Source organism: Grus americana, chromosome 2 (genome assembly GCF_028858705.1).
Source record: "Grus americana isolate bGruAme1 chromosome 2, bGruAme1.mat, whole genome shotgun sequence".
In the NCBI taxonomy this organism is placed as follows: Eukaryota; Metazoa; Chordata; class Aves; order Gruiformes; family Gruidae; genus Grus; species Grus americana.
This window is the reverse complement of record NC_072853.1, coordinates 168,861,228-168,874,872: the sequence shown is the minus strand read 5'-3', so window position 1 is coordinate 168,874,872 and position 13,645 is coordinate 168,861,228. Positions and strand designations below refer to the sequence as shown.

Below are 13,645 nucleotides of genomic sequence, written 5' to 3'. Positions count from 1 at the left end.
CTTGCACACACACATCTGTGCGTGCCGGGGGGGGTGTCTCCACCCCCACCCCCTGTCACCGACCCCCCCCCCTCCATCCCCGCAGGCACCCTGGAGCAGGACGGGGGCTGCGTGCCCCCCACCCACTGCGAGTGCACGGACGCGGCGGGGCACAGCTGGGTGCCGGGGAGCCGCTACCGCGACGGCTGCAACAACTGCACCTGCGTGGGGGGCCGCCTGCGCTGCACCCCCCAGGGCTGCCCCCCGCCCCCCTGCCAGTGGAGCCGCTGGAGCCGCTGGACACCCTGCAGCGTCACCTGCGGGGACGGGCAACAGGCTCGCTTCAGGTGACACAGCACCTGGGGGGGCACATGGCACCCGGGGGGGCACACGGCACCCGGGGGGGACACACAGCACCCAGGGGACACGGAGCACCCAGGGGCTGGGGGGGGGGGGGGAGGGGGCAGGAGCCACTGTGACCCCCATGGGTGCCGGCTGGGATTCCGCTCCCTCAGCCCCCCCGTGTGGTGGGTGACCCCCGTGTCCCCCCCCCAGGACCCCCAGCCCAGACTCGGGGGATGGCGAGTGCCAGGGGGTGCAGGAGCAGAGCCGGGGGTGCGCGGCGGGGCCCTGCCCGCCCCTCTGCCTGCAGGCGGGCGGCGAGAGGCGCCTGGGCGAGAGCTGGCCGCAGGGCGAGTGCCAGCGATGGTCAGTGCTGGGGTCTGGGGAGGGTGGGGGGGGGGTCGAGCTGCTCCTCCCACCCACCCGCTGTGTCCCCCCCACAGCACCTGCACCCCCGAGGGCACCCAGTGCCAGGACATCCCCTGTGCCGGTGAGTGCCTGGGCGAGGGGATGGGGGGCACGGGCATCATCGACATCCCCAGGGTGGGGGGGTGCGGACTGTGCGGCCCCCCCTGGAGCCTGAGAGGTCGATCCAAAGCCCCCCAGGACCCCCGAACCTCCTGGGAGGGCCCAGGGCAGGACCGGGATCCCGGTGGGATGGATGGGACCCCGGGCACTGCGGTGGTGGCTTTGGGGTGCCGTGTCCCCGTAACGTGCTGTGTCCCCCCAGGGTTGGGGGGCTGCGCCTGGGGCCCGTGGAGCCCCTGCTCCCACTCCTGCGGCACCGGCCTGACCACCAGGGAGGCTGCCTGCCCCTGCCCGTCCCCCGGCGCTGCCTGCAACCACAGCCACGGCTTCGGCACACGCCGCGAGGTGGAGGCGTGTTACCTGCGCCCCTGCCCAGGTAGGGTGCCGGCTGGGGTGGGGGCCTCGGCGGGGTCCCTGCCCGCCGTCACCCCGTCCCCTCCCTGCCCATAGCTGCCTGTCCCTGGAGCCCCTGGAGCCCCTGGAGCCCCTGCTCCTGCCAGGCCCCGCGGCAGCACCGGCACCGGCACCGGCAGGGCCCCGTGGGCTGCGTGGGGCTGGACGGGCAGAGCCGTGCCTGCAACACCTCGGGGTGCTCGGGTGAGCAACGGGGCTGCCCGCACCCCCTGCCTGCCCCTGCCCGTCCCTGTGCTCGACCGGGGCGCCCCTGCCCTTCCCGGCTCGCTGCCTGCACCCTGCCCATCCTGTGCGCACACTGGGGTGTCCTCGCCCATCCTGAGCGCTCCCTGCCCTGTCCCTGCCCATCCTGTGAGCTTCCTGCCTGCTCCTGCCCGTCCCCATGCCCTCACGGGGGTCCCATGCCTGTCCCATGCACTCCTGCCTGCCCCTGCCTGTCCCAGGCGCTGCCTGGGGTGCCCCTGCCCGTGGGGGCTCCTGTCTGACCCCTCTCCCCCACAGAGGCCAGCTGTGCTCCCCCCTTCGAGTACCGGCCCTGCGGCCCCCCCTGCGCCCAGCTCTGCTCCAGCCTGCAGCACCCCGAGCTCTGCCCGCAGCCACCCCCCTGCCTGCCTGGCTGCGCCTGCCCGCAGGCAAGAGCGGGCAGGGGTGGGCAGGGGTCTGCGGCATCGGGGACGGGGTCCGGAGAGGGGGGTCCCCGGGGATGGGATGGGGATGGGATGGGTGCCAGCCCCCCCGGGGTCGGGGGACAGGACAGCCCGTTGCCCGCGGGGCCATGGCGAGACCCGAGCGCCAACGTCCAGCTGGCCCAAAGCGGCAGGAGGGGGGGGGGGGGGCTGCAGGGAGGGCACCCATCGCCTCCCCCCCCCCCGTCACCCTCTGTCCCGGCAGGGGCTGCTGGAGCAGGCCGGGGGCTGTGTGCCCCCCACGCAGTGCGACTGCCTGCACCCCGGGGGGCCCGGCAGCCCCCAGACCCTGGCTGCCAGTGACACCGTCCTGCTGGGCTGCGCGGAGTGGTGAGCAGGGCTGGGGGGGGTGGGGGGGGGGCAGCCCTGCACGTGGGGGGCCGGGGTGCTGCGCCTGGGCAGGGGGGTGCTCACCTGCTGTTCTCCTCCCAGCGTGTGCCGGAACGGGACCCTGCACTGCAGCAGCCAGGGCTGCCAGGGTGAGTGCGGACCCCCGGCACCACAGAGCCCCCCCGCCCTCGGCGGCACCTCCTCGATCTGGCCCCAGCCCCCCCCAGCCCCTTCCCTCTGCTCAGGGACCCCCCCGGCATCCCCCTGAGGGGTGGGCACGCTGCTCTGCCCCACACGGGTGGGGGCTGCCCCCTCCCCATGCTCTGACCGGGGGTCCCCAGCGGCTCCATGTCCCCCCAGGGCTGCTGCCGCTGAGCCCCTGGTCGGAGTGGGCGCCCTGCGGCCCCTGCCTGCCCCTGCCCGCGCTCGGCCCCGGCACCCTCACCCAGCTGCTGGCCCAGCCGGGGCGGTGGTGGCCAGCGGAGGGGACGCCGGCGGGGGTCTCGGCCCTGGCCGCGGTGCAGCATCGCTACCGAACCTGCCTGGACCCCCAGACCGGGCTGCCCTGGGCCGGCGGCAGGGCCGTCTGCTCGGCTGAGCTGCGGCAGGAGCGACTCTGCCCAGACCCCCACGTCTGCGAAGGTACCGGGGGGCCAGGGGGGCTGCAGGGTGCCGTGGGCACCATGCTGGGGACGGCGGCATCCCCGCGGGGCGGGTGACCCCCGTGTCCCGCAGACCTCTGCCTCTGGAGCCCCTGGGGGCCCTGGGGGCCCTGCCAGGACCCCTGCAGCGGGGGCTACCGCCTGCGCCGACGGCAACCCCAGCACCCGGCTGGCGGCCGGCAGTGCCGCGGTGCCCACTCCCAGACCGAGAGCTGCAACACCGCTGCTTGCCCAGGTAACCCCCCGCCCCAGCTCCCCGGGGACCCCCGCACGCTGGAGGGGAGCGAGGCGGGCGCCGTGCCCCCGCTGCACCCTGACCCCCAGCCCCGCACCCAGGGGAGGCGTGCGAGGAGAGGGGAAGAGCCTTCGCCGCGTCCTGCGCCAACGGCTGCCCCCGTGCCTGCGCCGACCTCTGGCCCCACGTCGAGTGTCTGCAGGGGCCCTGCCAGCCGGGTACGTGCTGCCGCCACTGCCCACCCCCACCCCCGAGCTGCCTGCAGCCCCCCACCCATAGCACAGCCCCCTGCCCCCCATCACAGCTGTGAGACCCTCCTGCCCCACGGCGCTGGTTCCGGCTGCACCGTGGCACACCGGTGCACCCATGCCCTGCACCGTACATCCCCGTGGCAGAGCTCCCCCCTACCTGCCCCCCTCGGGACCACCCACAGCACCCAAGGGTGCGGCCCCACTCCTCTTTGCCCCCGCAGGGTGCCGGTGCCCTCCGGGGCAGCTGCTGCAGGACGGGGCGTGCGTGGCCATCACCGAATGCCGCTGCGGGCTGCCCGCCGCCAACAGCAGCCGGGAGCTCCGGCCGGGACAGGTGGCAGAGCTGGAGTGCCACAACTGGTGGGTGCCGGGCGGGGGGGGGGGGCACGGCAGCAAGGCGGGCACAGCTGTGCCGCGTGGCAGAGCCCCCGGCGGTGGGGACGCTGATGCCGGCGTCGCTCCTGGTGCAGCACCTGTGGGAATGGGACCTTCGCCTGCCCAGCCCCGGCGTGTCCCTCCTATGGGCCCTGGTCCCCGTGGGGACCCTGCTCCCGCAGCTGCGGCGCTGGCAACACCACCCGGCACCGCAGCTGCCAGGAGAGTGCCGGCGGGGTGCCCTGCAGTGCCGCCGGCACAAAGGAGACGGCTGAGTGCAACCCACAGCCCTGCCCCGGTGAGTGCCACCACGGTGGGCTGGGCGGTGGGACGGTGAGACGGTGGGACGTGAGATGGCGGATGGTGCGATGGCCAACGGTGGGATGGTGGACAGTGGGAGGCTGAGATGGCGAGGCACAGCCCTGAGCCCGCGCTCCCCCCGCAGCCGGCTGCCGGCTGAGCCCCTGGTCCCCGTGGAGCCCCTGCAGTGCCAGCTGCGGTGGGGGCATCTCCGAGCGGCACCGGGAGCCGCTGCTGGTGCCGGGGGGCAGGGAGGAGCCGTGCACCCTCCTGCCGCTGCTGCTGCACCGCGTCTGCAACGCCCGCAACTGCTCGGCGGGTAAGGGGGGGCCCAGCCAGGTTTAGGGGTGGGGGGACCTTGGGCTGCCAGGGGTTCTCATGCCGCAGCCGCCCCCTCCTCTCCCGCAGAGTGCCCCGGCGGGCAGGTGTACCAGGACTGCGCCAACGCCTGCCCCCACATCTGTGCCCACCTCCGCCCGGGGACACGGTGCCTGCCAGAGAGCTGCCAGCCCGGCTGCGCCTGCCCACCCGGCCAGGTACGGCTGCACCCCCCGAGCCCTCCCCCCAGCCCTGGGGACCCCACTGCCACCCACCACCCCGGGGACCCCGCACAGGGTGGGGGCCGAGCGAGGAGGCAAGCGGTCCCTGGTCACCCGTGGGTGCCCCGCAGGTGCTGCAGGACGGAGCCTGCGTCCCCCCCGAGTTGTGCCGCTGCCGGCTGCCCCTCGCCCTGCCCGGGGCACACAACCTCTCGCAGGAGCAGCAGCAGCAGGAGTACGCGCCGGGCAGCCGCCTCCGGCACCGCTGCAACAGCTGGTGGGTGCCACAGCCCCCGGTGTCGCCCCGGGGTGGGTCACCCCACATGCATGGCCGAGCTGGGGGGCTGGGAGCTCAGCGGGGGCTGGCTGGGTGCCGATCTCCCCTCTCTCCGCAGCATCTGCGTCCGCGGCACCTTCAACTGCTCCCAGGAGGACTGTAACGGTGAGAGGCCCCCCGTCCCCGTCCCTGTCCCCGTCCCCATGACATCATCCCCGCGCAGCAGCCGCCACATCTCGCCCCCCGCAGTGGACTGCCTGTGGTCCCCGTGGTCGCCCTGGTCCCCCTGCTCGGTGACGTGCGGGACGGGCGAGCGGCTCTCCCACCGGCACCCGCTCCGGCAGCGCCTCTACGAGGGGGCAGAGTGCCTGGGGCCCCCCACCCGCCGGACCCCCTGCAGCCTCCCCGACTGCCGTGAGTCCCCCCCACAGTCCCTCGACCCCGGGAGGCGGCAAGGGAGGGGACAGAGCTGTCACCCGCACGGTGCCGGCCCCCACCCGGGGCCAAGGCAGCGATCCCTGTGTCCTGCACCACACCGGTGCCAGTGCCGGTGATGGTGCCGGTGCCATACCCTGTGCCGCATGCAGCCTGTCCGGCGGGGGAGCACCGGCAGGGCCCCGACGCACCAGCAGGCTGCGAGCGGAGCTGCCAGGACATCTTCGGCGAGCCACCGCGTAACTGCAGCGAGTCCCCGGCCCCCGGCTGCACCTGCCAGCCTGGCCGATACCGCAACGGCACCGGCCACTGTGTCCCGGCCGACCTCTGCGAGTGCCGGCACCGGGGGCAGCTCCACCAGGTGAGTGGTGCCGGGGTGCCTCATCTGGGGGTGCCCCTCATCTGGGGGTGCCCGATTGCACCCCGGGCTGGGCTGAGCCCTGTCGTCCCCCCCTCCAGGCTGGCAGCGAGTGGCAGGAGGAGTGCGAGACGTGCCGCTGCGTCAACGGGCAGGCTGCCTGCACCGCCGGCTGCCCCCCCCTCGCCTGCCCCGAGGTCTGGGGCGCTTCTGGGGAGGGGGCACACGTGGGCTGGGGGCACTCATGGGGAGGGGGCACAATTCAGGATGGGGGCACTCGTGGGGCGAGGGCACGCGTAGATGCGGCGCTCGTGGGGAGGGGGCACGTGTGGGGAGGGGGCTCTCGTGGGCAGGGGCTGAGGCCACCGTCTCGGCAGGGCGCGGTGAAGGTGCGGGAGCCGGGCAGCTGCTGCCCCGTGTGCCGGGAAGAGTGGCCGGGTAAGGTCCCGCGGCCTGCGCTGGGGGTGGGTGCCCACCGGGACCCCCACGGCCTCGCCGCACGCGCTGCCGGGGGGGAGGCGTCGGGGCGGCGCAGGCAGCGTGGGCAGCGTAGGCAGCACGGGCAGCGCCACTGCTGTGCCCCCAACCCTTGCAGAGGAGCCGTCCTCCACGTGCCGGCGCTTCACCGAGCTGCGCACCATCGCCAAGGGGCCCTGCGCCCTGCCCGCCGTCGAGGTCAGCTACTGCGCCGGGCGCTGCCGCTCCCGCACCACCGTCATCCCCGAGGTCAGCCGGCGCCGGGGGGCTCTGCCGTGGGGCTGAGGGGCAGCAGGAGCAGGGGGGTCTCCCCGGTTCCGCCCCCCGCGCCAGCACCCGCGTGTCCCCGGGCAGGAGCCGTACCTGCAGAGCCTCTGCGACTGCTGCAGCTACCGCCTGGATCCCGGCAGCCCCGTCCGCGTCCTGCGCCTGCCCTGTCCCGGCGGCCGGACCGAGCCCGTGGTGCTGCCCGTCATCCACAGCTGCCAGTGCAGCAGCTGCCAGGGTGAGCGGGGGGGGGGCTGGGGGCAGCCCCCTGGGGTGCAGCTCCCTGAGCCCCACACGTGGCTGGGGGTGCAGCACCCCGTGCCCCCCCCCTCACCCCCCTCTCCCACAGGTGGGGATTTCTCCCGGCGCTGAGGAGCTCCCCCCCCCCGGGCACCCCTGGCCCAACGCCCCCCACCCCCGGCAGTGGCGGCCCCCCCCGGGATGCTCCGGTGCTCCTGGTCCTGCCCCGGGCTGCAATAAACCTGCAGGAGCAGCCCCTGCGTCTGGCACCGAGGGGGGGGGCACTGGGAGGGACTGGGGGGATTGGGGGGGACCAGGAAGGGCTCAGGGGGGGCCAGGGGGATGGGGGATGGACTGGGAGGACTGGCGGGGGGGGGATGACACCGGGGGACTGGGGATGGACTGGGAGGACCAACGGGGGGGACTGGTGGGACTGGGGAGGGACTAGGGAGACGGGGGGGCAATGGGAAGGCTTGGGGGGGACCAGGACTGGGGAGGGACTGGGGAGACGGGGGGAATGGGAAGGGTTTGGGGGGGAACCAGGGGGACCGGGGGAGAACTCGGGAGGGACCAGGGGGACCAGGGAGGGCTCGGGGAGACCGAGAGGGACTGGGGAGAGATGGGGAGGGTCTCAGGGGGAACCGGGAGGGATGGGCAAGGGTTTGGGGAGGACCAGGGGGGGCATGGGGGGCACAAGGGAGGGCCTGGGAGGGGTGCAGGGCCAAGGGGGGGCCGAGGGGCTGCGGCAGCCCCAGTCCTGAGGTCTGGGTGTCTCTGTAGAGCAGCTGCCCCCATGGTGGATCCACGGCTGGGGGGGCTGCCCCACGTCCCGCTCCCTCCCCAAAGCCTCGCCCGGCCTGTCCCACCCGGCACAGACGGTTCGCTGGGGATGCCGGGCAGAGGACGGCGGCATGAGGCTGCAGTTACCATTAAAGCTTCAGTTTTTAAATAGAATTTAACGGAATTTGAGGATTGGAGCAGCACAGGCTTTGGGGGGAGGGAAGGGGCTGAGGGGTGACCGGCTGCTCACAGAGCCTGGCCACTTGCCCAGCAAACCGGCGTCACTCGTGCCCGCCGCAGCCGGGGGGGGGGGGGGGACTGGCCACGCGCTCGTCCCGGCTCAGCTGCCGGAGCCAGGAGGGGCAGGCGGGGGGCTCTGCCGGGCTGGGGGCATCGCCAGTGGCCACGTCCCACTGGCACTGGCAGAGCCGGGCCCCCGTTCTCCCCTTCGCCCACCGCAGCTCCGGCACCGGCTGGGCGTCGGGCTGGCACCGGCTGCCGGGGGGTGACGGCCGTGAGGGGGGTGATGGCTCACACCCGGCATGTTACGCTGCCTGGCACTGTCAGTGCTGTGCCCTGCCCTGCTGCCTGCAGCTCCTGCTGCCTGCCCTGCTGCCTGCAGCTCCCCCCCTGCCTGCCCCACTGCCTGCCTTGCTGCCTGCAGCTCCCCGCTCCTTGCCCCACTGCCTGCCCTGCTGCCTGCGGTTCCCCACTGCCTGCAGCTTCCTGCTGCCTGCCTCGCTGCCTTCAGCTCCTTGCTGCCTGTCCCGCTGCCTGCCCTCCAGGCTGCCTGCCCCGGCAAGCAGAGGGCTGCAGGAGGCTGTTGCTGTCAGGGGAGGGTTTCACAGCAGAGTGGGTGCAACCGCTGCTCTTCCCCCCGGGTGGGCGAGCGGGCAGCAGTGCCGCGGTGAACCGAGCCTGGGGACAGGCAACGCGCCGGCCACGTTCACCCGGCGGAGGGAGGCCAGTGCGGCACAGGGCATGGGGGTGCTGGATTTTGGTGTTTAAAAGGAGAAAGGCTGTTGGCCTGGGGGTGTCTGATGGCCGGGAGGGACACACTGCGCCACCCGCCACAGCCCCGCTGCGGGTGCTGCCGGTGCTGGGATGTTGTCGGTGCCACGGGTGCTGCGGGGTGTTGGCCGGTGCTGCAGGTGCTGGTGATGCCTGAGGACGTGGCCGGTGGGTCCCGAGCAGTGGGCAGAGCTGGCAGAGGGGTTGAAGGAGATTTACTGGTGCGTGCTGAGACACAACCACCGTGCCGTGCTGTGCCATGCCGTGCCGTGCTGTGCCATGCTGTTCTGTGCCCAGCCACGACAGCGCCCCGCTGGCCCAGCACCATCGTGCATCAATCGTGATAACTCCTGGGGGCAGAGAGCGAGGGGGAGGTCGGTGCAAAGGGGATGGAGGCCGCCCCACCGGGAGCGGGGACCTGGGCGATGGGATGCCCAGCTGCGCCACGGAGCGTAGAGATGCCATGGGCTGTGCTGGCACCCGGCTGAGCCAGGGAGAGGGACAGACAAATGGACAGACAGAGCTCAGCCATGGCCGTGAACCTGTGGGTTTTGGACCTAAACTATGGGGCCCGAGCTGCCCTTGTGCTTCTGTGTGGGTGGGGGAAGGGATGGGATGGGATGGGGATGGGGATGGGATGGGGATGGGGATGGGATGGGATGGGGATGGGGATGGGATGGGGATGGGGATGAGGATGGGGATGGGGATGGGGATGGGATGGGGATGGGGATGGGGATGGGGATGGGATGGGGATGGGATGGGATGGGGATGGGGATGGGATGGGGATGGGGATGGGATGGGATGGGGATGGGGATGGGATGGGGATGGGGATGGAATGGGATGGGGATGGGGATGGGGATGGAATGGGATGGGGATGGGATGGGATGGGGATGGAATGGGATGGGGATGGGGATGGGGATGGGATGGGATGGGGATGGGGATGGGATGGGGATGGGGATGGAATGGGATGGGGATGGGGATGGGGATGGAATGGGATGGGCTGGGCTGTAGGGGTGGGCTGGGCTGTAGGGGTGGGCTGGGCTGTAGGGATGACCGCCCTGCTGGCATAGACCTGATAGACCTGCCCATTAATCCCGGGTCCTGCTCTGCTTCTTGCTCATTCTGTATTTCTGAAAAGGGACGATTCGTCTCGCGGTGAGCTGGGACTGTTTGGGGCCAAGCCTGGAGCAACCCCAGGCTGGTGGAAACAGTCTGGGGGGGCTGAAGTGGCCGCAGGAAGGGTGGGCTCGTGCAGGAGCGGTCAGTGACGTGGGGACGTGCCCGAGGCCACTCGGATCAACCCTGTTTGGGGGAGCCCAGACCCGCGGGAGGGAGCTGTTGTCCAGAAAGCCTTGGGGCCACGGGGACGCGCGGGGACAGGGTCGCTGTCGGGCAGGGGATGGGCAGCCCCCCCCCGGCCATCCCCACCATCCGCCTGCCCCAGCCCCAGTGGTGTCCAGTGCCCAGAATTTTCGAAAAGCCGATGGGAAGAGCAGGCCGTTCCCAGCGAGATCCGGCGGCCCCGGCACGGGTGGCACCTTTGCCGAGATGAGCCCTCGCCCACGTCCCACTGCTTCACCCCCGCCTGCCCGCTGGAGCCCCCCAGGCAGATCCCAGCCTCTCGCCGTGTCCAAATGAGAATGGGCCGGGGAAGGGGTTTTCTAGGGACAAGCAAGGGGATGCTGGACCCCAGGTGCTGCTGCTGGCGAGCAGTGGCACAGGCCATGCTGCTGTGGAGCTCACCGCTTGTTGTCAGCATGAAGAAGCTTTTTATTTACTATCCAGGTGGAAAAATCAAGCAGCATCTTCCCCTCTGTCCTGTAAACCATTCTGACCCTTGTGATCTATTTATTGTATTTCCCTGCCCTGGCAGCCGGTCCTGCGCCCACGGCTCTCCCGCAGCAGGTGCCGGCATCGCAGGGCCCAGCACAGCGGGGAAGGGGTGCCAACAACGACACCCCCCCCCCCCCCCCCCCCAAACCGACAAGCACGATGGAAACGTCAAGGACGATCCAGCTGCTGGTGAGGATGCTTCTCGGGCCACAGCTGGAGCCGGTGGTGGAGGGGGCCGCGGCCATCACTCGCTCCCGGCTCATGCATGGCTGCTCCGGTGCAGCTGGAGGTTGGTGCTCTGGGTCACCCCCCCGCAGCCACCCACACACACAGCCCCAGCACCCCGCAGCCCCTCAGCAGCAGTTTCAGGTGGTGCTGGGCTGTGGAGGTGGCCACAGGCTGGGGGGTGCCGTGGGTGCACTGGTGAGCCAGCATGATCCCCTCATCCCGAAACTGCTTCTCGCAGTGGCTGCGCTGCAAGGGCTTGTCCTCTGCCCGGTTCTCCGCCGGGGTAAGACACCTCCCCTCACACCACACACCCTCCGGCACCGCTGGCGGGCCGCGGCGCACGGGCTGGTGGCTCTTCAGGTGCTGCTTCTGGCTGCAGGTCTTGCCGCACTCGCCGCACTTGTAGGGCTTCTCCCCGGTGTGGATGCGCTGGTGGATCGTGAGGGTCTTCCTGTCCCTGAAGGCCTCGGGGCAGTGGGCGCAGGCGAAGGGGCGCTCCCCGGTGTGGATGCGCTGGTGGCTGACCAGGTGGTGCTTCTGGCTGAAGCGGTGGCCGCAGTGACGGCACGTGAAGGGCTTCTCACCGGTGTGCACGTGCCGGTGGCTCAGCAGGTGATGCTTCTGACCGAAGCGCTTGCTGCAGTCAGCGCAGCCGAAGGGCTTCTCCCCGCCGTGCACCTTCTGATGCGATGCCAGGATCTGCTTCAGCCGAAAGCGGCGGCCGCACTGCAGACAGGAGAACGGCCGTGCTGCCGTATGCATCTGCTGGTGCTTCTTCAGGTCCCGGCTCTTGCCGAAGCTCTTCCCGCACTCCGTGCAGCCGTGGGGTCTCTTAGGGGCTGGGGGGCTGCAGGGGGGCTGGACCAGCAGAAGCTTGGCTGGAAGATGTGGGCTGGCATGGGGGCAGGGGAGGTCCAGCTTGCCCATGTGGGTCTTCTGGTGGCGCTTGAGGCCCCCCCTTGGAGGGGAAGCCCTTCCTGCAGCGGGGGCAGCCAAAGGGCCGCTCACCCGTGTGGCTCTGCACATGGACGGCCAATGCCGCCTGGCTCCTGAAGCTCTTGTTGCACTCAGGACACGTCGGGGGGGTCGTCTCCAGCGTGGTGGGGGTCTTCTCCAGCAGCCGAGGGGTTGGCAAGGGGTGGAGGCGAGGGCGCCCTGAAGACCCCCCCCCCCCGGCTCCTGCCTGGCCATCTGTGGGCTGAGTACCCCTGACGACTCCTGCCCTGCTTGGGCATCCCCGGGAGCAGGGCGGTGGGTGCCAGCAGCCCCTCGGGGACCCCCCCAGCCTCCCTCTGCCTCCCAGGGTCACCGGCTGCTGGGGAGAAGAGGCTGGGGTCACTGCCAGGGACTGGACGGGCACGTGGGACCCCTCCCCATGGCCAGCGGCATGGGCACCCCACCAGCCCCCCACCCTTCCTGCTGCACAGAGCATCTGGGGCCGAGGGGACGCTGCTGCTGGAACCCCCCCCAACCCCCACAGCCCCCCGGTACCAACCTGAGACAGGGGTCCAGTGGCTCCGCTGTGTCCTGGGGGGGTCTGGCACACACAGCAGCTCTGCTCGCTCCATCTGGCAGATGATCTCTGGCTTGACGGCAGGCCAGCCTGTCCGGGGGCAGAGAGAGGCACCCTCTCCCGCACTGCGGGACAGCATCGCCGCCCCCCCACACCCACAGCTCCAGCATCTCCCCCAACTCTGCTCCTCTCTCCTGTCCCTGCCCGCCTACAGCTTCAGCCCCCCCGTCCCTGCGCCTACAGCCTCCTCTCGCCTTGCCCTCGTCACCTCGTCCGCTCGCCTGCTGACAGCACCTGGGAATGGTTCCTCGCTGCGCCAGGGAGGTTTTGGTCAGCCAGGAACTCTGGTCAGCCCTGAAGGGGTCAGGCAGTGGGACTAGATGGTCGTTGTAGGTCCCTTCCAAATGAAATAGTCCAGTCCTGTTCTATTCCTATTCTGTTCTATTCTGTTCTGTTCTATTCCTCTTCTATTCTGTTCTGCTCTGTTCTGCTCTATTCTATTCTGTTCTGTTCTGTTCTGTTCTGTTCTATTCTCTCTACCAGGACCGCTCTCCGCAGGAGGCTGCCTGGCAGGGTAAAACCTGCGATCACAACCCCTACGTCAGCGCTCGGGCACCAACGGCGACAGCTGGATTTTCGCTTTCCAGGCTCCAGCTCCGTTACAGAGGTGAACTGCGGCTCGACCCCAGCCCGGCGGCGCCGGAGAGAGTCCTCACCCAGCGAGGCGACCGCCTGGTAGTTCTCCAGCATCACCTCCCGGTAGAGCCGCCGCTGCCAGTCCGCCAGCTCTGCCCACTCCTCGGGGGAGAAGTAGATGGCCACGTCCTCAAAGGTCACCGACATCTGCAGCAAGAAGCACGCCCGGCTCAGCACGCCCCACCGCGTGTTCGCTGAGCCCCTCCGCGGAAATCCTGCCGGTGCCGGGCAGGGCCCCGGTGGCACCGGGGGCTCCGGCATCCCAACGGCAGCGCCGGGACAGCTCAGACCCCCACCTTGCCGCAGCGGCCTGGAGTCCGGCGTGCCGCTGGCTCTCGGCGGGCAGACGGAGGCAGGTATACAGCTACTTGTGCGGGAAGACGGCGGTGGGATGCTCCGGGTTCCGCAGGAGAGGCCTGTCCCGTGAGCAGCCGCGCCGGCGCAGCAAGGACAGAGGGGCCCTGCCAAGCACAACACCTGGATTCAGAAGGAATCGGGGGCAGAAGCGCACTTACCTGCCAACAGCCGCCTTCCCTTCCAGCCAGAGCCTTCAAAACTCCTGCTAAAAGCACCGACCCCAAGAGCGTGGCCCACGCAGCCGGCCGGCAAAAGGCGAGAACTCGCCGGGAAAAGGGGCTCTGGGGAAGCTCGCGACTCCCCAAACGGGCCTGCGGTGCCCAAGGAGAGCAGGAGGAAGATGTGCCGGGTTGTCCCGGGGGGTCTGACCACCCGTCCCGTCCCGGGCCCTGCCCAGCGCTGGTGTCGGTGTCGGCAGGGCCGGAGCCAGGGGGGCCGGGCGGGTGGGACGCGGAGCAGCGTGTCCGCCTGGGCACGGGGGCCCCGTGGCGAGACAGGGAAAGGCCGGGCAGGGGCGAGCACCGGGGGGGCG

At 71.2% G+C, this 13,645-nt stretch overlaps 2 protein-coding genes across 2 annotated transcripts in view; one reads left to right on the top strand and one right to left on the bottom strand.

Annotated features, from left to right (window-relative positions):
- The window catches only part of LOC129203637 (SCO-spondin-like), a 47,383-nt gene extending 40,421 nt beyond the window's left edge, over positions 1-6,962 (top strand). The window contains exons 69-92 of the mRNA XM_054818438.1: positions 86-326; positions 535-687; positions 765-811; positions 1,052-1,225; positions 1,300-1,446; positions 1,765-1,895; positions 2,155-2,279; positions 2,382-2,428; positions 2,640-2,921; positions 3,015-3,176; positions 3,278-3,394; positions 3,649-3,787; positions 3,898-4,100; positions 4,248-4,421; positions 4,511-4,638; positions 4,773-4,918; positions 5,037-5,083; positions 5,168-5,332; positions 5,506-5,714; positions 5,813-5,908; positions 6,089-6,149; positions 6,307-6,437; positions 6,543-6,693; positions 6,805-6,962. Coding sequence (XP_054674413.1) covers positions 86-326; positions 535-687; positions 765-811; positions 1,052-1,225; positions 1,300-1,446; positions 1,765-1,895; positions 2,155-2,279; positions 2,382-2,428; positions 2,640-2,921; positions 3,015-3,176; positions 3,278-3,394; positions 3,649-3,787; positions 3,898-4,100; positions 4,248-4,421; positions 4,511-4,638; positions 4,773-4,918; positions 5,037-5,083; positions 5,168-5,332; positions 5,506-5,714; positions 5,813-5,908; positions 6,089-6,149; positions 6,307-6,437; positions 6,543-6,693; positions 6,805-6,827 — 3,299 coding nt within the window. The 3' untranslated portion in view covers positions 6,828-6,962. The remainder of the gene's footprint in view (positions 1-85; positions 327-534; positions 688-764; positions 812-1,051; positions 1,226-1,299; positions 1,447-1,764; positions 1,896-2,154; positions 2,280-2,381; positions 2,429-2,639; positions 2,922-3,014; positions 3,177-3,277; positions 3,395-3,648; positions 3,788-3,897; positions 4,101-4,247; positions 4,422-4,510; positions 4,639-4,772; positions 4,919-5,036; positions 5,084-5,167; positions 5,333-5,505; positions 5,715-5,812; positions 5,909-6,088; positions 6,150-6,306; positions 6,438-6,542; positions 6,694-6,804) is intronic.
- Positions 6,963-10,245: 3,283 nt separating this feature from the next.
- LOC129203639 (gastrula zinc finger protein XlCGF57.1-like) lies at positions 10,246-13,416 on the bottom strand. The gene is given in 5 exon segments (XM_054818440.1): positions 10,246-11,624; positions 11,627-11,859; positions 12,043-12,150; positions 12,777-12,903; positions 13,053-13,416. Coding segments are annotated over 4 exon segments (1,470 nt in total). The 5' UTR covers positions 13,053-13,416; the 3' UTR covers positions 10,246-10,622.
- Positions 13,417-13,645: the final 229 nt, after the last annotated feature.